Source organism: Monodon monoceros, unplaced genomic scaffold (genome assembly GCF_005190385.1).
Source record: "Monodon monoceros isolate NGI ecotype Baffin Bay Population unplaced genomic scaffold, NGI_Narwhal_1 Super_Scaffold_16, whole genome shotgun sequence".
Taxonomy (NCBI): Eukaryota; Metazoa; Chordata; class Mammalia; order Artiodactyla; family Monodontidae; genus Monodon; species Monodon monoceros.
In genome coordinates, this window is record NW_021703772.1 from 43,943,182 (window position 1) to 43,966,655 (window position 23,474).

The 23,474-nt window shown below is 38.6% G+C and overlaps 1 protein-coding gene across 4 annotated transcripts in view; it reads left to right on the forward strand.

Annotated features, from left to right (window-relative positions):
• HIBCH (3-hydroxyisobutyryl-CoA hydrolase) overlaps positions 1-23,474 on the forward strand; it is an 88,737-nt gene that overhangs the window by 63,636 nt on the left and 1,627 nt on the right. For 2 of the 4 annotated variants that reach the window (XM_029225072.1, XM_029225074.1), the window contains 2 exons: positions 17,184-17,303; positions 21,596-21,629. In XM_029225072.1, coding sequence (XP_029080905.1) covers positions 17,184-17,303; positions 21,596-21,629 — 154 coding nt within the window. Of the gene's footprint in view, positions 1-2,162; positions 2,222-3,124; positions 3,207-17,183; positions 17,304-21,595; positions 21,630-23,474 lie in introns of all 4 variants that reach the window. The other 2 variants (XM_029225071.1, XM_029225073.1) reach the window with 2 other exon arrangements.

Consider the following 23,474-nt stretch of genomic DNA (forward strand, 5'->3'; position numbering starts at 1 on the left):
TAGCGTGTGGGGGGTTGAAGCGCCTTCCCAAGGAGTTCTGTTAAATGTTTGGGTATTAGGCTGTAAGTGAAGCCGTCTTGGCCTTCTCTTAGTCAGTGTTTTCCTCAGTGATTTGGATGAGAACGTTGATGGTGTTTTGATCAGACTGATTTGAAACTAAGAAACTAAGTTAAATTAGGTAAACATGTTTGTGAAAAAAAAAACCAAGTTCAGAGTGATCTATTTAATAGTAAAAATGTGAAATTTGATAGATGTGTTGGGAAGCCCTCCATGTGTTTTCCTTCTCACTACTAGCACATTCACAACACTCCTGACTCCAGACGTGTTGGTTTTCCACACATCAGGCAGTTCTCCACGACACAAGCTGGGTGTCTTATGATTCCTTTCAATGCTGACACTGTCTACCTGAGGTTCGCATCAGATCCCACAACTTAACGGGCCCAGTCCCACAAGTTGGACCCTACTTTACACACCAGTCACAAATCCCAGGTTGTCACCTGTACTTCTCACTGACTGGCAATAAATTGGGGTTCTCATGACCCCCTCCTTGGGTTTGATAATTTGCTAGAATGACTCACAGATCTCAGGGAAACACTTAACATTTATTGGTTTATTATGAAGGATATGAATGCACAGCTTGATGAAGAGATACATAGGGTGAGGTCCAGAGGGGCCTCAAGCCCAGGAGCTTCTGTCCCCATGAAGTTGGGGTGAGCCACTCACTCTCCCTGCATGTTCATCAACCTAGAAACTCTCCAAACCCCATCCTTTGGAGTTTTTATGACAGCTTCATTATGTAGGCATGATTGATTAAATCATTGACATTGGTGGTCGAACTCAATCTCCAGCGCTTTTCCTCTCACTGGAGGTGGAGATGGGGGAGGTGTGGGATTAGATAGTGGAGTATGGCACTGCAACTTCCCTTGGTTGGTTCCCCTGGCAACCAGCCCCCATCCTTAGGGCTTTCCTATAGTCACCTCAGTAACATAAACAAAGGTGTGATTGAAAGGGGCTTGTTGTGAATAACAAAAGACAGCCATTTCACCTTTATTTCAGGAACCGAAGACAAAAGACCATATATTATAACAAAAGGTGATCTCCTTAGGGATTTTCATGGGTTTTTGGGAGCTGTGAGCCTGGAACAAAAGGCCAAATATATGGACGAAGACCAAATACATATTTTTTATTTTAAATCACAGTATCACAATAGAGATAATTGTATTTCAGTCCAGGGTACCAAATTCATAAGTACAGGATGGAAGAAATGTAGCCTACAATGGCACCAGTTTTAAAAAAAAGTTTTAACTGCCCAGTGTAAATCACAGCGTAATAGGACTGCCCCCAAACTAACCTAGAGTTAGTCCTGTTATTTAAAGCATTGTATCCAAAACAAGGGTATGCGGAACCTTGTTGTTCTTTGCTATGATTCAGCCACGTCTGCAGCTAAGGTACATATACCACACTTTAAGAATGACCTTGATAAACTGGAATTTGTACATAAGAAGGACCTGGATTGTGAGGGGACTCAAAACTGCACTGTGTGAGAAAAGATTAACTCAAGGGGGATTAACTAGAACTATAAACACGAGAGGGCTGATTTTTGGTTCAAAAAAAATTTTTTTTTAATCCTAATTATAGTTGTTCAAGCACTTATGAGTTCTTAGGTAGTGTTTTTTTTCCCCTGGAGGTCAGTGCTGTGGGGATATCGGGGATATAAGCCTGTGTTTAGACTCATTGCTATCATGGAAAGAAGAAATCGCTTACACATTGTAGTGTTTTTTTTCCCCTGGAGGTCAGTGCTGCGGGGATATCGGGGATGTGGTAGGGATTTCTATATCAGACAGAAATTGGGGCAGGATGACTTCTCAGGTCCCTTGAAATCCTTAAATTCATTGACACACTTTAATGATGACATAATAATATATAATGGCATACAAATAAAAATACAAGAACATTTTTTGCTGTTGATAGTTTTACGAGCTATTCTGGAATAATACATAGTGTCTGAATTTTGAACATATGGTAGTAGTTATTTATGAGACTGGATGTAATTTGAGTGAAAGTTGCAATCTGCCACAAAATATATCATTAAATATGGTGAAAATTTTAAGAATTTTTAAGATTTGAGTTGCATCAAATTAAAGATTTTTATTTTCAAACAGTCCAAGATTGATCAAGACAAGTCTTTTATACTTGAGGAACACATGGACAAAATAAACAGGTACTTAAAGAGAGGTGTGAATTATATCTGTTCCTTTGGAAAGACTATATTAAATCGAATTTACTAGTAACACTGTAATTGTGCTGTGTTTGATAATGCACCAAATTCTGAGATCAGATAACGCAGTGTTTTTTTTAGTTACCTTTGAAAGTAGCTTCCTGCCCACTCCTTCAGGGGGAAATAAACTCATTAAATTTAAGTAATCTATCATGCTGATTCATTTTAGTGCAAAACATTTCTTTAATGGGGAAGAGAGTGTAGAAAATAACAATTGAATTAACTTATCTTTTATCATTGTAAAGTCATCTTCTCTGAAGGTCTTATCAAGCTGATCAACAAAAGGTTGTTTTTTTTGTTTTGCGTTATGCGGGCCTCTCCCTGCTGTGGACGCGCGCAGGCTCAGCGGCCATGGCTCATGGGCCCAGCTGCTCCGCGGCCTGTGGGATCTTCCCGGACCGGGACACGAACCCGTGTCCCTTGCATTGGCAGGCGGACTCTCAACCACTGCGCCACCAGGGAAGCCCCAGCAAAAGGTTTTGTGCAATGATTTGAGAGACTGACAGACTGACTTAAACACAAGAGGAGGAAAACTGTTGGAAAATAAGGCAACTATCATTGCGTTTTAGAAGCATCAGTTTTTGACAGTTAAGACATAATTTACTTATGTATGATAGATGCAAGAAAGCAGAAGAGAAAATGTAGGCTTTATTTCCCATTAGTGAAGGTAGACTGCAAATACCCAGAGAAACAATGTTCTATTTCATCATCCTGTAATATAGGTTGGAAATTTTTTCATTCTTGAAATAGGGTTTAGGGGAAGCCTGTGTTTAGACTCATTGCTGTCATGGAAAGAAGAAATCACTTACACATTGTTGAAATCTTATGTTTCCCTTTTTTTCATAGTTGGTTTTCAGCCAATACTGTGGAACAGATTATTGAAAATTTACAGCAAGATGGTTCATCTTTTGCCCTAGAGCAGTTGAAGGTAATGTATAGATTGTTTCCGCCATGAGAGTGGTGAATTCTTGTGATATAGGGAAGCCTCTGAGGGGTGTCAGAGCTCCGTGATGGTGACATAGCCCACTGCACAGTTTTTTTCTGAACTCAGTTGAGCTCCAGAAAGTAGTTCCACAAAACCTTTACCTAAACCCAAATGCCTTGTCTACCTGCTGGATATTGATAACAAAGCTAAGCTGTTTTTAGGTCTTTTTGACTGTAACAGAGAAGGACTTCATAAGCATGCTTCATCTCCAGTAGTCCTCCTTGTCTTGAGGGAGAAATGTTCAGGGGTGTTTTTACTAGAAGGGTTGGATCAATGGAGAACAGTCACCTTATAATATATTGCAGTTGTGACATTAGTCTGTAAGTTCTATTTAATGTGCAACACATCAGTATATGGTCTTTTTAGCAGTAGGTTTAATACGAAAGTGATCCTTTCTAAACTAACAAGAGGCTCCATCTACAGCCATAGCCAAGTCCTAAGCAGTGTTTCTCAGTGTTAGGTACACTTTGATCTTTCTTCAACATGACTCAACTGGTAACAGCAGAAGAAAAGCTGTTTTTGTGTAAAGGAGTGCATATTGGATACTGACATTCATGGAACTATCATGTGACTGTGAAACTTGGGGTACTTTAGACGTCTAGACAAAGGAAAGAAAATGTATGTTTCCTTTTACTGGAAAGAAAAGGTGGTTTCTCTTTATCTGGTAGTATTTTTCAATTTACAGGTATAGTTATAGCATTTCAGTTGTCAGGTAACTTACTGACAAAAAATTTAAATTAAATCTTACCTGTGAAGATGAAAACATTTCCTCATTCTTAAGGGAATATTAATTTGTCTCTTAGGATCTTATTTAGTATTGGAATTCTATTAACTTTCAAGGATAGGCATAAATTAGAGTAAGTAGACCAGCCATATATTTCCCTAACTCACAAAAGTAATGTTACTGTTAACAGCTTTCAGGAATGTTTGCATAAATGTAGATAACCATTTTATATTTCAAGGATTCTGACTTGAAAGTTGGTTCTCTTGTTTTCAGAGCAATATAGAAACCAGCATTCCTGTTTGTTTGTTTGTTTGTTTTTTCAGCAATAGGGTTAAGTATGCACTTAGCAATTTCATTTGAAAATAGTCATGCAGCACATTACCTCATAGGCTATATATTGAATACTATAAAAGCAGTACAGATAAGCAACTAACCATATTATTTTAAAACCACTGGCCTACCCCAAAACTGAGGGATAGGACTCAGATGGTCTTCCAGTTTTCCTCCCATTTCTCTGGCAATATGTTTATTCTGCATTCAGAAGAGGGTACTTGGCAAGCCACCCATCACAGCTAGGATCAGCATAAGCACCCTCACTGGAATGACCGATTTTCATTTTTATTCAGTTGACCTGCTCTGTTGAATGAATGTGGCTCCACAGTATTAGTATCTGCTGGGAGTAACATGATGTGGGGATCAGAAATTCCCACTGAGGCTTCTCTGACAGAGACTTAGAAATAGGACTTCTTTTAATTATGTCAGCCAGAAACACACACCAAGGAACAATCCTGAAGGAGAAGACAGTTGTTAGTGCTTCAGTGACAGGTTTGCAGATCACATGTTTGAACAACTTTTAAAGAAGATTCTAACACTTGTGTCAGTAAACCTCAAGGATTGCTCCTGACCCTGTGGACTCTTCAGGGATTCCTGTCTTCCTTCTGCAGGTCCCAATGATCTAGTCTGTATTGATGTTTGAAGTTGCAACCATCTACTCCATGTCTTAGGGGTTCCTTTCTCTCTAGGATTGTCCATCGGGAAGGACCTAATCTTTTCAACATACTTGCTTATCATTAAATAAAAACATACAGTTTTTCTTTAATCCTTTCTTTAGATTTTTAACTGCCAGTCACTATAGGATAACATACGGGCTAAAAAAACTGACAAATATGGGGAAGTTGTAAAGAAGTTCCATCTTTACAACTGATGGAATTTTCGTAGTACCTTACTTTATGGCTTCTAATGTCCTTTCTTAGATTTTCCTCCTAAGTTCCAATATACTTTTTTTTTCTTTTTTTAAATAATGCTGTGGGTTGGAATTCATCAAATCTCCTTTTAATCATTCTTTTGGTGTAGGTTGTTCATGGTGCCAAGCAATCCATGTAAACTAATGGGCTATTTAAACGCCCTGATGGGTAGCCTGTATTAGAGAAACCTTAACCAAAGACTCCCATTGCAGTATTCTCGTGTGTGTGTGTGTGTGTGTGTGTGTGTGTGTGTGTGTGTGTGTGTGTTGTGGTCAAATACATGTAACATAAAACTTAACATCCGAACCATTTTAAAGTATATATTTCAGTATTGTTAAGTATATTCATGTTGTTGTGCAATCAATCTCCAGAATATTTTCAACTTGCATAACTGAAACTTTATACCCATTAAACAGTAACTCCCTATTTCCTTCTCCCAGTCTCTGGCAACCACCATTCTGCTTTCCTTTTCTGTAGATTTGACTACAATGGACAGCTTGCATAGGTGGAATCATACAGCATTTTTCCTATTGTGACTAGCTTATTTCACTTAACCATGACGTTTCAGGTTTCACCCATGTTGTAGCAGGTACCAGAATTTCATTTTTTTTAAGGCTCAATAATATTCCATTGTGTGTTTATGCCACATTTTATTTATCCATCCATCTGTTGATGGGCATTTGGGTTGCTTCTACCTTTTAGGTCTTGTTAATATCGCTGCTATGAACATGGGTTTACAAATATCTGCTTTTAATTCTTTGAATACATACTCAGAAGTGGAATTGCTGCATCACATGGTAATTCTATTTTTAATGTGTTGAGGACTTCCACACTCTTTTCCATAGCAGATGCACCATATTATGTTCCCACTGACAGCAGTGCACAGAGGTTCCAGTTTTTCTGCATCCTTGCCAACACTTGTTATTTTCTGTCTTTAAAAAAAAAAAAAAAAGCCATCCTAATGGCTGGGGGTGATAGCTCATTGTGGGTTTTTTTTTGTTTTTGTTTTTTGGCCACGCCACGCGGCTTGCAGGATCTTAGTTCCCTTACCAGAGATTGAACCCGTGCCCTTGGCAGTGAAAGCGTGGAGTCCTAACCACTGGACCACCAGGGAATTCCCTCATTGTGGTTTTAATTTTCATTTCCCTAATGGTTGGTGATATTAAACATCTTTGCATATGCTGATTGGCCATTTATATTTTCTTTGGAGATATGTTTAAGTTCTTTGCTCATTTTTTAATTGAGTTTTTTGTTGTTGTTGTTGTTGACTTGTAGGAAGTGCTCTCCTGTTTCAATCTCCCTTTTCTGGTAATGAGACTAGCAAGCTTGCCAAAGTACAGAAGGTTCTTCAGGGCCAGTGAGAGAAGTATTTCTTTTCCAGAATTACAAGTGATGTCAGTAATCAAAGGAATCATGGTTAGAAGCGGTTGAGATGACCTCCCTTGCCTCAACTCTCAGCAAGGATACTAATCCAAGGAAGGAATTTAAATGGGTCACCAGTCCTTAGGAGGGCTGGGGAATGAAGTCCACGGCCCAGAGAGGCAGAGAAACAAGAGCAGAGAGCAATGAGTCAAATTAGTGTCCAGGAAGGTGGTCCTGAGCAAATGGCCAGGGAAACCAGTGCTGCTTTTGACTTGTCTTTTAGGTGTTTTCTTGTTATTGATGTAGGATATCCTGCTGTGTTAAAGGCTTAGAGAGAGGGTGTATACTTTGCTTTTCCAGTACTAGAAAACTCTTATTAGATTTTTTGGGATTTCTTCTTTCTAATCACTAATGTGAGATTTATGTATTTTTTTATTTTAAAATGCTCATTTCATGAAGAGTAAATGAAACTCAGTTTTTACTTGAAGAAGTTAACATACAAGACTATGACAGGCCTCTATAAAGAATTCATGCACTGAAAAATTGGAGGAAAAATAGGAAAACTAAGAAAGATAACCAGGGCATAGATTTTAAGAAAGAGGAGCAGCAAAGTATTAAAACGAGAAATTAAACTTAAAAGATTACTAATCTTTCTGTAAGCTTTGAGAATTACCTGTATACTGTACTATTTAAAAATAAAGTGACCGATATTCAAGAAAATTGCTGCAGGAATTGTTTTGCTGTAAACAACTAGAAAACTGGACAAAACGTATGAAACAAGTATTTGTAGACATTGGACGATGCAGGCAGCACATATGATTCCTGAGAGAAGGGAAACAGACAAGAGAGCCCTAAGATTGACTCAGCTTTCTTCCTGCAGGAGTTTCCAGAATATTGATCTGTACGTGTTATGGGTAAAACTCCACAAGAGCAGGGAAAGAGTCACAGGAAAGCAATAGTCTGAACAGTTAGCAGGTCTCACACAGGTCTGGGAAGTGTTCATATTCCCATCAGCCAGAAGATTTACATTTTAGTAGTGGGCGTAAATTAATACTAGAGTAATACTTGCTCTGAACTCCCAAGGTAATTCAGTGGGGAAAAGATAGTCTTTTCAACAAATGGTTCTGGAACAATTGGATATCCATATGCAAGGAAAAAAAAAAGTTATTGACTCTTACCTTGCCCTTGTAGGAGAGGAAAAAATTCTCTATCCTCTTAGGTTCTCTGGCTGGGCCTAAGAATCAAACTGACATAGATTAACAGGAGAAGAGTATACAAATTTTATTAAATTTTTACATGTACATGGCTGTCTGTGCGAGAGAATGAAAACCTGAGGAATGACCAGAGCAGGAAGCTTGTATACCTTTTAGACAAAGAAACAATAAATTTGTTAAGAATTGACAAGGCAAATAACTTTTGGCTAGGAGTAGTAAATGGTGAAGAAGTAACTAGGAAGATAAGGGTTAATTTAAGAAGGTTCGTTAGTACAGATTTCTTGGCCCCAAATTCCCTATCTCTGGTGATCAGAATGGCTTCCTTCCTCCTGGCACAGGGAGGGTACCTTTCACATGGGGGTTGTATCTCCTGCTTTCAGGAAGAAAAGGAGGGTCAGAGTGCCCTTCTTACACCTGTTGTTTCCAGGTGCCTTTAACTCAAAATAATCAATATGACAACATGGCGTTATCTTGGGGTGACATGCTTTGAGCTCCTTCACACTATATGCAATTCAAAATGTATTATGAACTTAAATGTAAGCACTAAAACTATACCACTCTAGAGGAAAACATAGGAGAAAATCTTGGTGACCTTGGGCTAGCTAAGATTTTCTTTTTAATGCAAAAAGCTGGAACTGCAGAAGAAAAAAATTGATAAATCTTTATTATAATTAAACACTTTTCCTCTTTGAAAGACACTATCAGAAAAATGAGGAAGCAGCAGATTGGGAGGAAGTATTTGTAAAACATGTATCTGATAACAGGACTTTAATCCACCACATATACAATATAAGAATGTAAACAGCACAACTAAAAATGGGAAATCTAGACATGTCACCGAAGAAGATACATGAATGGCCAGGAATCACATGAAAAAATGCTCAAGATCTTTAATCTTTAGGAAAAGGCAAATTAAAACCACAGTGAGATGTTGCTGTGCATCCATTAGAGTGGCTGAGATTTAAAAGGTTGACAGTACCAACACCAAATGTTGGTAAAGATGTGTAGCACTTACAACTTGCATATTGCTGGCAGGAAAGCAGTTTGGCAGTTTCTTATAAAGTTAAATGTACACTTACTGTAAGATCCAACAATCCCACTTCTAGGGATTTACCCAAGAAAAATGTAAACTTTTGTCCACACAGGTGCTTGTACTCACATGTCCATAGTAACTTTATAATAGCCCCAAACTGGAAACAATCCGATCCCTATTAAGTATTGAATGAGTAAACAGATTGTGATATATTCATACAGTAGAATATTATACTCAGCTATAAGAAAGGATGAGCTGATACATTAAACAGCTTGGATGAATCTCAGAAGCATTATGCCAAGTGAAAGAAGGCAGACACAAGGATTACCTACTGTGTGATTTTATTTTTATGAAATTCTGGAAAAGTCAAAACTGTAGGCCCAGAAAACAAATCAGCTGCCCAGGGATAGAACTGAGGGAAGTAGAACTCTTTGGGGTGATGGAAATGTTCTATATCTTGATTGTGGGGTAGTTGTACAACTGTATACATCTATGAAAATTTATGGACCTATGCACTTAAAATGAGTGAATTTTATCATATGTAAATTACATCTCAGTAAAGCTAATTATTTAAAAAATAAAATGATATGCCCAATCATGTTTAAAAAACAGTTTGACCTGTAGAAGTGGGCATTATATTTGCTGAAGGTACCTATTACACTGTGCAGTTAATTGCTATTAATAAGAGTAACTGAATGGCAGTGTTGATGGATGCATTGTTCCTTTGGGAAAGAGTACAATAAGCCTTAAGGGGAAAATGCATCAATTTATGTAGACAGGAAGAGAAAACAGTTTCCAGTCCACTGATGGAGCTTAGTGACCCTTAAGTGCTATCATGAACATTTAGGATATCATCAAACAGGAGTACCTGCATCTTTAGATACTGTCTTTATATATTTTTTTTAATTGTTAATGCTTTTAAGAAATTACCGGAAAAATCTTAAGGTTGCAGAAAGCACTCTTGGACTGGTTCTAAGCCTTTTATAAGGGAAAAGAAATATTAGTGCCCATTTCTTTAAAACAATATGACCCTCCAGAATGGTGAAAAAATATTTAAAAACAAAAATATGTCTGTGAAGCTGCAGTATTCGGTGAAGTAGACCAACTCGTTTAGGTATTTAGTGTTTCTATTGTGTTTTTGGTCAATCTGAACATTTCTGGAAAAGATTTATAGATATAAGTACATAATGTATAAGATGATTATTTAGAAAAATATTCACAATTCATAGCAAAACATAACTCTTAACTACAGTTGATATAAACTAGTTAAAAAAATCAAAGACCTGTTTAACAGACAGGATATAACAGGGGCTTATGCCGCTTGGTTTTAAAATAACAGATGATGTGATTTACTGTGGCTTAAATTCTACCTTCTACTTAATTTCATTCAATCCCAAGGACAAATGCTAAGAAATAGTTCCCTTTTAAGCCTTAAAACAGCACAACAAAGCTTCAGGTATTTAGTGGCAGTGTTGAACACCATAGAAATGACAGTGTTATTCCATAAAGACCTCTACCTGCTTGTCCCTGTCCCCATTATGTGTCCTTTTCTCTCTACTGCTCCTGTCTTTTTGCTTTATTGAGTGCCATCTATAGCAGACTATAAGCTGCTGAGAAGCTTGCTTACTCCTGTATTTCCAGACACCTGTCACAGAGCTTTTCACATGGTAGGTATGATGAATGAATGCGTAAGGTGCTGTGCTGCCACTGAGTTTCAAAAGTGAAAATTCAGTAGCTGTTCTCAGAGGGAGTTCACAATCCAGTGGAATAGACACGTAAACAAAATACGGTTAAGTGCTACTAAGCTAGAGGCTTGCACAAATTATTGTGGGTGTCCAGAAAATGGTGGAAGGAGTCTTAAAGGCTTCACAGAGGAGACCTCTGAGCAGAGAATAAAAGATGGGAATGAGTTGTCAAGTGGCAAAGGGTATATCAGACAGAACAAAGCACATACTCAAAGGACAAATGTTAGGAGAATGCAGAGCTGGGAACAAGGAGTAAAGTGTCAGAAAATACGGCCAAAAAGATGATTGGAACCAGACTGTGAGGAGCCTTATGTTAAGCTAAAGAGCTTGAATTCAGTGAATTTTTTCTGAGTGTGTATGTATTTTAAGAATTCATTTTTTCTGAAGTACAGGAAAGTTATAATGTATAGCTGAAAACTTTTTACAACATAAACATAATGAACACCCAGAATAAATTAGGCACTCGATATGTCTTATTGAGTCTCATCCCAGTCACTACCTCTCCCTAGGCTAACCATATACTGATTTTTAACACCATAGATTTTGTTTTTGAGTTATATATAAAATCATAGTTTTCTGTCTGTCTTTTGCTCAGCATTGTATTTGTGAGGTTCACCAATGTTGTATGTAGCAGTGGTTTGGTTTCATTGCTTTAAGTTATTCCATTGTGTGATATATCACATTTTATTTATTTATTTCTACTGTTTGTGGACATTTGGGGTTGTTTGTAGGTTTTTACTGTTAGAAATAATGCTGCTATGAACATTTTGTCTGTGTCTTTTGTTAACAAAGATATGGATTTCTGTATATACCCAGGAGTAGTACTGCAAAGTCATCACATGTTGTTAAAAGATACACTAAAGCATATTAAGAATTTTGATAGGGCTTCCTTGGTGGCACAGTGGTTGAGAGTCCGCCTGCCGATGCAGGGGACACGGGTTCGTTCCCCGGTCCGGGAAGATCCCGCATGACGCGGAGTGGCTGGGCCCGTGAGCCATGGCTGCTGAGCCTGCGTGTCCGGAGCCTGTGCTCCGCAACGGGAGAGGCCACAACAGTGAGAGGCCCGCGTACCGCAAAAAAAAAAAAAAAAAAATTTTTTTTGATAGTCTTTTTGAGCAAAAATTGATCTAAGTCAGGCAGCACCAAAGCAGAAGTGGTAAGAAAAGCTCTACTGATAGGAGCTTAGGGGAAGCCTTTTATGCAGAGGAGGAGGAAGCAAAGCAAGGAAATATTGATTGGCTGTAGCTTAAGCAGTTGCTTTAGTTGGGAAAGGCTAATTGGCTATTTATGATTGGCTGTCCTTAGGTTTCGATTTTTAACCTTGAGGCATTACAGGCTTAGGTTTTGGTTTGCTTACAGTCTACTAAAGCATTAAGGGCACCTCAGTTAGATGGCCTCTGTTTAATTTAAAGCATGTACATTTATCTTAGTAGTTACTGTCAAAAAGTTTTCCAATATGGTTGTACCAATTTACATTGGATACTAAGTTGCTCTGCATTCTCACCAACACTTGATATTATTTGTCTTTTTCATATTCGTCATTCTGATGTATGTAAAATAGCATTGCATAGTGGTTTTAATTTGCATCCATGATGACTAATGGGGTTGAGCATCAATTCATACCTTTATTGGCTGTGGTATCCTTCCTTGCGAAGTTCCTATTAAATCTTTTTTATTATTACTGTTAATTTGGAGGAATTATTTCTATCTTCTGCTAATTAAGTCCTTTATCCAGTACATGTACTACATATATCTTCCTCCTATCTGTTACTTGCCTTTTTTCTATCTTAATGGTGGCATTTATTGAACAGAAATTTTCTGTTCAAAATGTGGAGAAGATGTCCTGAAGATTTGGGGCAGATCCATAATGGTCCATAAACAAGAGATTTCATTACAAACTCTTTACATTAACCAACTATAATGTAGAACAGGAGTTTGTTATTTTGGGGTTTTGAGATCTGTTGTTTTAACTATGTTTATGTTCTTATGGCCTTTTTAAAAAGTGATTGGATATACTATTTTAGATTTTTCTTAAGTTAAAAATCCAACTGTATAAAGTGTTTCTAATTATAGTATTCCTTAGTTTTTTATTTTCTAAGTGTCATTTGCCCTCGTAGAAAACATTGTTTCTACTCAAAATGTTTTCTGTATGCTTTCAAATAATTTGTTTTGACCTGTTTTGCACTGATTTATTTCTCTTGTGCCTTGCAAGTATTTTAAAGTATCAGCTATTCAAATTAAATAATTTTCTATAGTATAATATGAGCAAATGATTTATCCTTCTCCTCTGACCTCTGTAATGTACATTGAACACTTCTTAAGTGGTTACTGTCTGTGGCTTACTTAAACTTTTATCTTGATGGCATTTTTAACGGTTCAACGAAGTTTTTACACGTAGTGAATTTGGTTTTTTAATGGAATGATTAGAAAGTTCATCTCATATTAATAGATTGGAAATATGCTGTAGCCATTTTTCAGAGGAGAGCAAAATTACACCCATTTATATTTTTCCTATACCTTTATGTATTCTTTTGAGTTAGATGAAGAATAAGCTAATTTGTTGCCTTTAATTAGCTTCTTAAGTTCTCATTTCCTGTTCATTGTCTTTACCCTGTATGTAATGTAAGTCAGTATCAGCTCTATTTTTTAATGCATTTTTAAAAAGTAAAATGATCTAAATTTACTTGAATTCCTGTTAGTGTTCCTTCTTTTGAGATTAAAACTGGCAGAGCCTAGACTTTTAAAGAATGTTATACATGATATCCTTTTTTATAAAGGAAAGAACTCAAGAGATCATTTTCTAAGATCACTTAGTGAGTCAGAGAAATAGTTGTTATAGCCCTTGAGTCAACTCTGAGTCCTACTTGGTAGAAATTTTCTAATTGTAATCAGTAGGCTTGTTGAATACTGTTTTTCTCCTGATAATTAATGTCATACTATATATTATTGAGTGTTCTGGCAGACTCCTGAGGAGAGGGTCAGAGGCATTATCCTGAGTTTTCCTTTTGTGGTAAATTTCCTAGGACTTAATAAATAAAACTTAACCAGAAGAAGGGTTCCTAGGATTCTTACCCAAAAGGCAGTGATTATAGTGCTCATAATGCTTTGAGTGCAAGGACCGTGTGCTGTTGATTGTTGTCTCCCCTGAAGTGTCTAATGCATAATAAATGCTCAGTAATATTGTTGAATTGAGACGAGAATGTGAATCATTTGATAAAAATAAAGGAAAAAAGAAGTTGGCTATTTGATATACAGGAGACAACTAATCTTTAAAGGGTCAGATAAATTGGTTAGAACGCTGACCAGTGTTCCTCTAATATGCAGAAATGTGTCCATTCAGTTAGTTGTATGGGTGGGCACAGGGTTGTATCCATACACATTTCTGGCTTAGCTAAAGATCCAAGTCCTAATCACTATCAAAATTTCCAGAACAGTCTGTGTTCCCTTTATCATGAATGAAGCTATGTTAGCTCCTTTAATGCTCTTCCATCATCCCTTCTTTGATTCCTCTAACACAGGGGTCCCAAAGCCCTGGGCCGCAGACTGGTACCAGTCCTCAGCCTGTTAGGAACCAGGCCGCACAGTAGGAGGTGAGCGGCGGGCGAACCAGCGAAGCTTCATCTGCCGCCTTCCATCGCCCCCCATCCCTGGCGTTACCGCCTGAACATCCCCCCGAACCCGTCGTGGAAAAATTGTCTTCCACGAAACCAGCCCGTGGTGCCAAAAGGGTTGGGGACCACTGCTCTAATAGGTCCCACTTCCTTGTCAAGGGAAGCATCCCCATCTGTGGTCTTATTTCATCCTTTTCTGCCTACTCTAGGAACTAATTGCATCAGCCATCTCCCTCTTTCAGTATCTTCAATTTTACCTTCTTGTGTTAGTGGCATATTTTCTTCTATCATTTTCAAAGCTTTCCTAGCCTTACAAAAAAGCCTTCCCTTGACTCTGTTTTTCCTCAAGCTACTCTCCTGACTTTGTCTTCCTCTTTGCCACTGAAATTACACAAACAAGTTTTCTTTTTAATAAATAAATTTATTTATTTTTTATTTATTTATTTTTGGCTGCATTGGGTCTTCGTTGCTGCGCGGGCTTTCTCTAGTTGCTGAGAGCGGGGGCTCCTCTTTGTTGCAGTGGCTTCTCTTGTTGCGGAGCATGGGCTCTAGGCGCATGGGCTTCAGTAGTATGGCTCGTGGGCTTCAGTAGTTGTGGCTCGTGCGCTCTAGAGTGCAGGCTCAGCAGTTGTGGCACACGGGCTTAGTTGCTTCGCAGCATGTGGGATCTTCCCGGACCAGGGCTCGAACCCATGTCCCCTGCATTGGGAGGAAGATTCTTAACCACTGCGCCACCAGGGAAGTCCCCACAAACAAGTTTTTATTCACTTCTTCACCTGACACAATGTCCTCTCCTCCATCTTTGTTCTTTTTGACATTTCTTCAGCCTTTGACCTTCTTGACTACTTTTATAGCCTCATATAGTATGAGGAGGTAGGCTTTGGAGTTGGCTGGCTTAGGTTTGGATTCCTGCTCTGTGTGACCTTGGACAAATTCATGAGTCTGGTTTCCTCATTTGTAAAATGTGCATATGTGTGAACATACTTGCCTGAGAGCTAAGGAAAATGTGCTCAATTCCTTCCCTTCCTTGATTTGCTTGCTTTCTGACACATTGCACTATCCTGTATTGCCATGCCATTTATGAGGTGGGTAATATTTATTATCTTCATTTCACAAATGAGGAAACTAAGGTCAATCATGTAGGAGGCAGTGGAGCTGAGATTCCACCTCAGAGCTGTCTCACTCTAGAGTCCAAAACCTTAGCCTCTGTGCTGAAGTGCCAGCATGTTGAGTGGTTGGAGACTACAGTTTCTTCTTCTATTATATCTGTCTTATGAAAACATCTTTTAATATTTCATGAAATGTCTGAACCAATGGAGCTTTTTTAATGAAATTTTCTTCCATTTTTTTTTCTAGTTTGTGTATATGGCACAAGCACAGACAACTGGGGACCTTAAGTGGCCTTTTTTATGAAATTAGTTGGTAGCCAGGTGAGGAAGTATGGCGAGAGACAGAGTTTTGTGTCTAGATGGCACATAAAGTACCAAACTAAGAAGTGAGGACACAGGCAGTTAATCATAACAGTAGTACTGAGTGAGGTGCATAATTGTGAGCTTGCACACCGCAGCCCTGTTGGAAAGGGAATTGTAGCTTCATTGTTTTTGCAGACTAGAAAAGATAGAAGGTAGCTGTGGTCCCTGAAGTACACCTTTTAGCATTGTGAATGAAGTTCTTCTAGATCTTCATTGTGATAACGTGAGCATTGCTCTGACCAGAGAAAACTACTGGGTTTGGAAATAAAATGGACGCATTACCTACTTGGCTATGGAAAGGATGGGCCCCCAGCACAGTATGCGGACTGCTGCAGGGTGCCATCATCCTTGTGGCCTGCACTCAGAAAGGTGAGAACATGGAGTAGGAGCGCTGTCAGGGCATTGAATGGGATCATGTCCATACAGCACTGAGGGCAGAAGCATGAGTTCCTGCGAATATGAACTAGATTCATAAAAGACTTAATTGTTTCTCTCTCCTTCTCATCTTCTCTTCAGCATTGTGGCTGTAGGTAGGGTATGATCTTCCCTCAGCTTTTCCTGTACAGTAGTCATCTATTTAAGCTCTGGCAACTGCTTGGTAAGATACTGCCCTACCCTCTCAGTCTGTTGTCTGAATCTGTTGCCAGATTTGAGGATGATACAGAGAACCTGGAATCTTGATGTGGGGAGAGTTCTTTGAACTCAAAAAGTGAAATTCATGCCTTTGAGACAGTCGCTCAACAACATGCCTGAAAACTATATATTGCAATTACAAAGGAAAGGGCAGGCCTCAGATTTATACGCATGTAATGGGACCGCCTGCAGCAGCTGTTGCATTCACAGCCAGACACACGTATTGGAACATCAGTAATAACATCTTTAAAGTCAGAAGGAAGTGGCATAGCATTGTAGCCAAGGAGTCAGGCCTATATTTCTTATTTTATCAAATATTTAGGTACTAGAGAAGACTACGTCACAATACCTTGAATTATTGTCTCTCTCTTTACTTCCAAGGTAAGTGGATTTATTTTTAGGTGAAGACTATAGTTAAGACACTTTTCTAGAGTCACAAAGTGGGAAGGAGGAGCTACTGTATTTCTGCTCTTTCACTTTCTTTATATTAGAAAGTGAAATGTCTGTCCTCCGATACATTAGTGCTTTGTGAGATGTGTATTAGTTTTATTTAGGTGTAATCACTGCTTGCTTATTATGTAGTTGAGATGATAATTTATGTCAGGCAGGCTACAAAATGTAGATGTACTTTATTACTTCAGTTATGGATATAGGATTTATTCCACTTGTAGAATGATCTGTTTTGTTGTACCAGATTAGAAAATTTTGTTTGGTGCTTTGGCAGGATTAGGCTAAGGCATAATCTTATTTTTATGAGACTTCGTTGTATGAAAGTATTGTTAAGGAGCAAATTTTAATATGATTTATATCAAAACTCAGCTAGTTTATTATAAGCAGTAAAGGAACTATTGGGCTAAAACTAGTAAATTTTTTCTCTAATAGGTAATTAATAAAATGTCTCCAACATCCCTAAAGATCACACTAAGGCAACTCATGGAGGGGTCTTCCAAGACCTTGCAGGAAGTATTAACTATGGAATATCGGATGAGTCAAGCTTGTATGGTAAGAATTTTTCTTTGAAGTATTGTCATTTTCTAGTTATGAAAGTCATATATGTTCATTGTAGAACATGTAAAATATAGAAAATTTATAAACGAGAAAATTGAAACTATCTATAAATCGACTCTATGAAAATACAACAGGCCAGTTAGCTTAAGGCACGTGGGAATATTGCTCACAGATTGTTAATAAGCCTTTATGGAACAGCAGTTACCTTTGCATGTAATTGTAAGAAGGACTCTAACCTCATGTGAAATTCAGAATAGAAATTTTAACCATTTTTCAGGCATAGTCTCTGACCTTGGGCAAGAAGCATAAATTCTCTAAATCTAAATGCACAAAGGGAAGTTATTAGTCTTTTATATGTTTAATAGATTAGCATTGAAAATACCATTATAGATACACTTAAAATAGGCAATAATCACATAGAATACTATTGATTTCATGAAATATTTTAGAGTCATAGTGATTTATTCTTCCAGATAAAGTCTTTATTTTTATTTATTTATTTATTTTTTTGGCGGTACGTGGGCCTCTCACTGTTGCGGAGCACAGGCTCCGGATGCCTAGCGGCCATGGCCCATGGGCCCAGCCACTCCGCGGCATGTGGGATCCTCCCGGACCGGGGCACAAACCCGTGTCCCCTGCATCGGCAGGTGGACTCTCAACCACTGTGCCACCAGGGAAGCCCCCCGAGATAAACTCTTTAGAAAAAAAAAAAAATTTATTTATTTAGGCTGTGCCGGGTCTTTGTTGCGGCATGTGGGATCTTTTAATTGCGGCATGCGGACTTATAGTTGCAGCATGTGGACACTCAGTTGTGGCATGCAAACTCTTCAGTTACAGCATGCACATGGGATCTAGTACCCTCACCAGGGATCAAACACAGGCCCCCTGCGTTGGGAGTGCGGAGTCTTACCTGGTGGACCACCAGGGGAGTCCCCAGATAAACTCTTTTAAAGCAGAATTATCTCTTTTGTGTTATGTGTAGAGGACCCTTATTATCTCTTTTGTGTTATGTGTAGAGGACCCTTAGATTAATACTCTCATGGCCTAAAGGAAATATTATGTTTAATAACTAGAAAGCAGACATACCTAATGGTCTTCAATGTCCTGAAATAGTGAAGATATTCAAAATAGTTCATCCAACCATAAATAAAGCTCTATTAGTCATATATTGAGGTCACTCCATAGGATGTAAATGGCAGCTGAGGTCTTTTGTTTATTATGAGTAGGTACTATGCTAGGCACTTTACGTGCATTCTCTCAGTTAAATATTACACTATCTGTAGAAGGCAGGTACTATTATTGTTTCCACTTTACAGATGAGGAAACAGTGGTATAGAAAAGTAAAGTAACCTGCCTAAGGTGGTGCAGCTGTTAAGTGGCAGAGACATGGCATGTGAAACCAGATGGTCATGCTCCTGACCCCTACCCAGTACACTTCACCCAGTCCCTGTTTTTCACTGTACATTTAGTGTACTGCCTGGATTGATTGAGTCTCTCCTTCCTTCATTCTCTCAGCAAATATGTTTAGCTATGTGCCAGGCACTGTGCTAAGTATTATGCTGTTGTATGTCCTTGTTCTCATGGGATTTATAGCCTCCTGAGACTATAAAGAACAAGTAAACAAAATAAGTAAAATAATTACAAATTGTGGTAAGTGTTCTAGAGGAAACCTACAGGGTTGGTGATAGAATGATGTGAGGACAAGAGGGAATGGGGGAAGCAAAGGGAAAGCTTTAAATAAGTAGGTCCAGGAAGACATCTTTGAGATGTCAGCTCATCAGTGACCTGAAGGGTGAGAAATGAGAATGTTGAAAAGCCTCGTGGGTTTCAGCAGGGGGTGATTTGGTTTTAGGAAGGTAATTATTGCTACTGAATGATAATGGGGTTGGGGAGAGGATTCAGAGTGGATGTAGAGATCAGATATGAGTTTACTGCAGTAATCCAGGTGCAGAATAGTAGTGGCTTAGACTAGAGTGGCAGTGGAGAGAAGTAAATGGATTTAAGACAAATGTAGGAGATAGAATTGATAGGCCTTGATGGATATGAAGGAAAGAACACATTTAGGAGTTGGAGCTTAGAGGTGTGGGTTAGAGATTTAAGTCTGAGAGACATTAACGCCAATTAAAAAAAAGAACACTTTGGAGATTTATTTACTTAACAAATAAGAGTGCTTACCATGTGCTAGGCACTAATATATAAGTAAACAAAACAGAGACATCCCTGCCCTCCTGGAACTTACTTTATAGTGGGGGAGATAGACTATAAACAGATAAGTTTGTAAAATAGGTAGTATATTATTATAGGTGCTAAGGAGTACAAGTAAATCAGGAAGGAGGGTATGGAATACAGGGGGACAGGAGCTGAACTTGTAGATAGGAAGACCAGAGAAGACCTCACTGAGATGATGTTCTTTGAGTGAAAACCTGAAAGAAGTGTGGGAGCGAGCCATGCACTATCTGGAGGGCACCTGACGTACAGAGCTCTGAGGTGAGGGGTGGCCTTCCTGTTCTAGGAACTGCAGGGGGGCCTTGCTGATGGAGTGGGGCAGGGGTGGTCAGTGAGTGAGAGAGAAAGGAGGTCAGAGCGGACAGCATAGGCAAGGGCTGTGCAGAGCATACATGGCCGTGGAGGTCCTTATAAGACTTTGGCTTTTGTTCTGAGTAAAATGGGAAGGCACTGGATGTTTTCTGAGCAGAGGAGGGACAGGATCTTATTTTTAACAGAATTGATCACTCAGGCACTGATGTGTTGAGTTTAGAGTGGATAAGATCATATAGAAGGAAAATGAGCAGTGGAAGAGAAAATGGACAGAGGTGGAAGAACCAGGAGAGCATGGTGTCATGAAAGCAGGAGAGGAGTGTTTCAAGGAGGAGGGAACACTGCCAAAGCCTCTAGTAGACGAGGATAAAGGCATGCTTTGCGTTTGGCGATACTGAAGTTACAGATGATTTTGGCAAGCCATCTCGGGTGTGTGGAGGCAGAAGTTGCAGTGTGGTAAGCTGGAGGGGAAGTGAGTAAATGGGATGTGAAGAATTGAAGACTGTGTGCACAACCCTTTCTTCTTGAAACAGAAATAGGGTAGAAGCTGGGACTGTGGAATCAAGTGAGATTTCCTTTGGAAGATACTAGAACATGTTTGTAAATGATTGGGAATGAGCCAATAGGGAAAAAGGATTATGTTAATGATACTAATAATAGTTAACATTTACTGAACACTTACTGTGTGTCAGATGCTGTGCTGGAATGTGGATTAAGATAATCTTAGGATGGATGTGTTGATATTACCATTTCATATAAGGAAACTGGGAGTTAGAGAAATTACTAGCCCAAGGTCACATAGTTACTGGGTAATAGAGCCAGGAGGTGAACCCAGGACATTTGAACTGCATGCACTCAACCACTAAGTTATACTGCCTACATTGATGATGGCAGGAAAAGAGAGACAGGTGACCTTCTCAGGCTTAGTCCTTGAGAAGAGGGCATATGAATGGGAAGGCAGGGGAGGATTGGCCTTTGGCAGGGGTGGGTCCCTTCTTCCTTAGACGGGAAAGGGAAGGCATGTAAGATGGCTGTAGTTGGGCTGCAGATGTTTTGGTGGGAAGAAGAGAATATTCTTAGGGCGTCTTTTTTTCTTTTTAAATAAAGTAGAAGGTTAACTCATTAGCTGGAGAATATAGTGTAAAGGGTAGAACTTGCTAGGGGAAGAGGTTGAGGGGACAGAAGACAGTTGAAGTCATTATCTTGCATTGGGGAAGAGAACATGGATTGTGAGGCAGTTTTCCATGCCTGTTTGAGATTTGTGATCATGAATTTTAAACGAAGCCAGTCACAGTTGTATGATTTTTCTGCAGTTAGATTTTAGCTGCTCGAACACAGGCAGGTAAATAGTAGGGTTCAGCTGGTGCTAAGATTTTGCCAAGATAGAATAAAGGGCGGGGGGAAAGCCTTGAGGGAGATAAGGGTGTTTTCAAGAAAAAAAAAATGACCGCATTAATGAACTGCGGAAACTGGGCTGGATGAAGAGCAGAGTGAAGCCAGAACAAATGGTGAGAAAGTCGCGTAGATCAGCGGAGCTCAGTTAAATCAGGGATTTGTAGCAGTGGAGATATTTGAGCAAATAAGAAAAGGAGGAGGTGATCAGAGTGGGTTCTCAGAGGTGGTCCAGTCTCTGAATGTCATGGCTCAGGGTGTGGCCACGGAGTGGGGGCTAAAGTGGCTGGAAGAGAGGAGATGATCAGGAATGAAGATGCCCAGAAATTCTGCATTTAATCTTGATTTTCTTTCAGAGAGGCCATGACTTTCATGAAGGTGTTAGGGCAGGTAAGTGACAGTTGTTTCCTTCCTGGCTATTATGGAAATAGGATTTTTGAGCAGATACTGTTAAAGAAAAAAAAAAAGATGATGGTTGTTTGATTAGTGAAAATCAAACTTTTATAAAAATTGCAAAGTGTTTTTTTTGAATATTACCAACTGGCATATGAGGGAAGACCAGTCTTTGAAACCAGTATTGTTTAAAAAATTCCAGTAATGTGGCCACCGCTCCCTAATGTATATATAAGAGGTAATCATTCTCCTACAGTCACATGGACTCCCTCTGCTAAGTGCAGCATGAGTTTGTAAATTAATTCTGCTGCTGAAGCCTTTGCAAGGTACGTTTATTCTCCTGCAGAAAGGCCTGAAGTCCCCTCTAAAATCCCAGCTGTGTTGGACCCTACCATCCACCTCTTCGCCTGAACCTAGCAGTTAAACATTGACATTGAGAAAAAAACATGGCATAATTAGTAACATATGCTACTATTATTAATTTCTATTTTTGCTTATCATCTTCAAAGTAAGAATATTAAGAAAAAGCTAGTGAAGTAGTTGATTTTTTTTGTTCCTAGCAAATCTGCAACCATTTCTTTTTATGTATAAGTCCATATGCCTATAAATAGTAGCTGTCATTTATGTTGTATAAAATGAGTTCTTTCACTCTGCTTGTATTTTACATATCTAATTTTCTTATGTTTTTATTTATCACTTTAATATAGTACAGACTCTAGATATACTTTATCTGAATAAAAGGTTATGCTCTCTGAGCTGTAAGCTTCAATAAACACTGGTCACTGTGGTATAATTCTCTTCATCTCTGGCATGATATAGTATAAGAAAGAAACAAATCCTTTTAGAGGACACGTGGAGTTGAGTCAGAGGAAATGGCTATATGTTTTATAGAAAACATGCATTCATCCTACTAATCCCCTGCAAATTCTTGCTGCATGTGGATCACAGCTTAGACCTCTGATTTTAGGAGGACCTGTGTGCTACTTGGATTATGTTGCTAAAGTATTCATTCATTATATGTTATAGCAGCCCTTCTTAAACTTAGAAAAGAAAGGTATTGTCTTTTAGATATCCTGTCAATTATTTTAAGGAAAAAGAGCTGAAACCAAGCAGCACCAAAGTTCTGATTCATAGCCCAGGTGCTTATCAAGCTACTTTTTAATGAAGAGAAAGTATGTAACCTCATCTTTCAGCATAATCTCTTTATTCAGAAAGCAGTATCTATTCTGGGTAAAACTGTTAAGATGTTCTTACATAACCAAATGTTTGCTACAATTTACTAATTATAAAGTATGTTACCAAATTAGATAAAATAAACTATCAAATTAGGGGAATGGCTGTAAAAAATTCTTACTTTTAACATCTAGAATAAACTTCTTCCTTTAGAAGAATTTACAGGAAAAAAATTTTTAAAGGATTATCTCAGAAGAGCTAGACAGCTACCAACTGGAATTTGAGTGGGTGCCTCATGAAACCTGAAAAACCTGAGTTGTCTTCACAGCAAGAACTTGTTTTATCTATGCTAGAATAAAAATTTTGTTAGTTTGAAATTAAATAACATGCAAATTTGATTAATATTTTCTTTCCATTTGACCTTCAGTGGACTGTCAAGGAGGTAGATAGCATTGACCCAGAGGGCTTTTAGGGAAGAGATTCTTGTAGAAAGAATGCTCCAGGATTGTTTTTATTTACTCTGTCCAGGGAATGTAAAACTTTCAAACTGGCAGGGATCATAACATCAGTGTTCAGTATCACCACTGATCTGACACTGGAATCCTATAGTTAGGCAGCCAAACCTTGAGAACCTCCAGTATCCACATTTAATTATGCATAAAGCCCCCT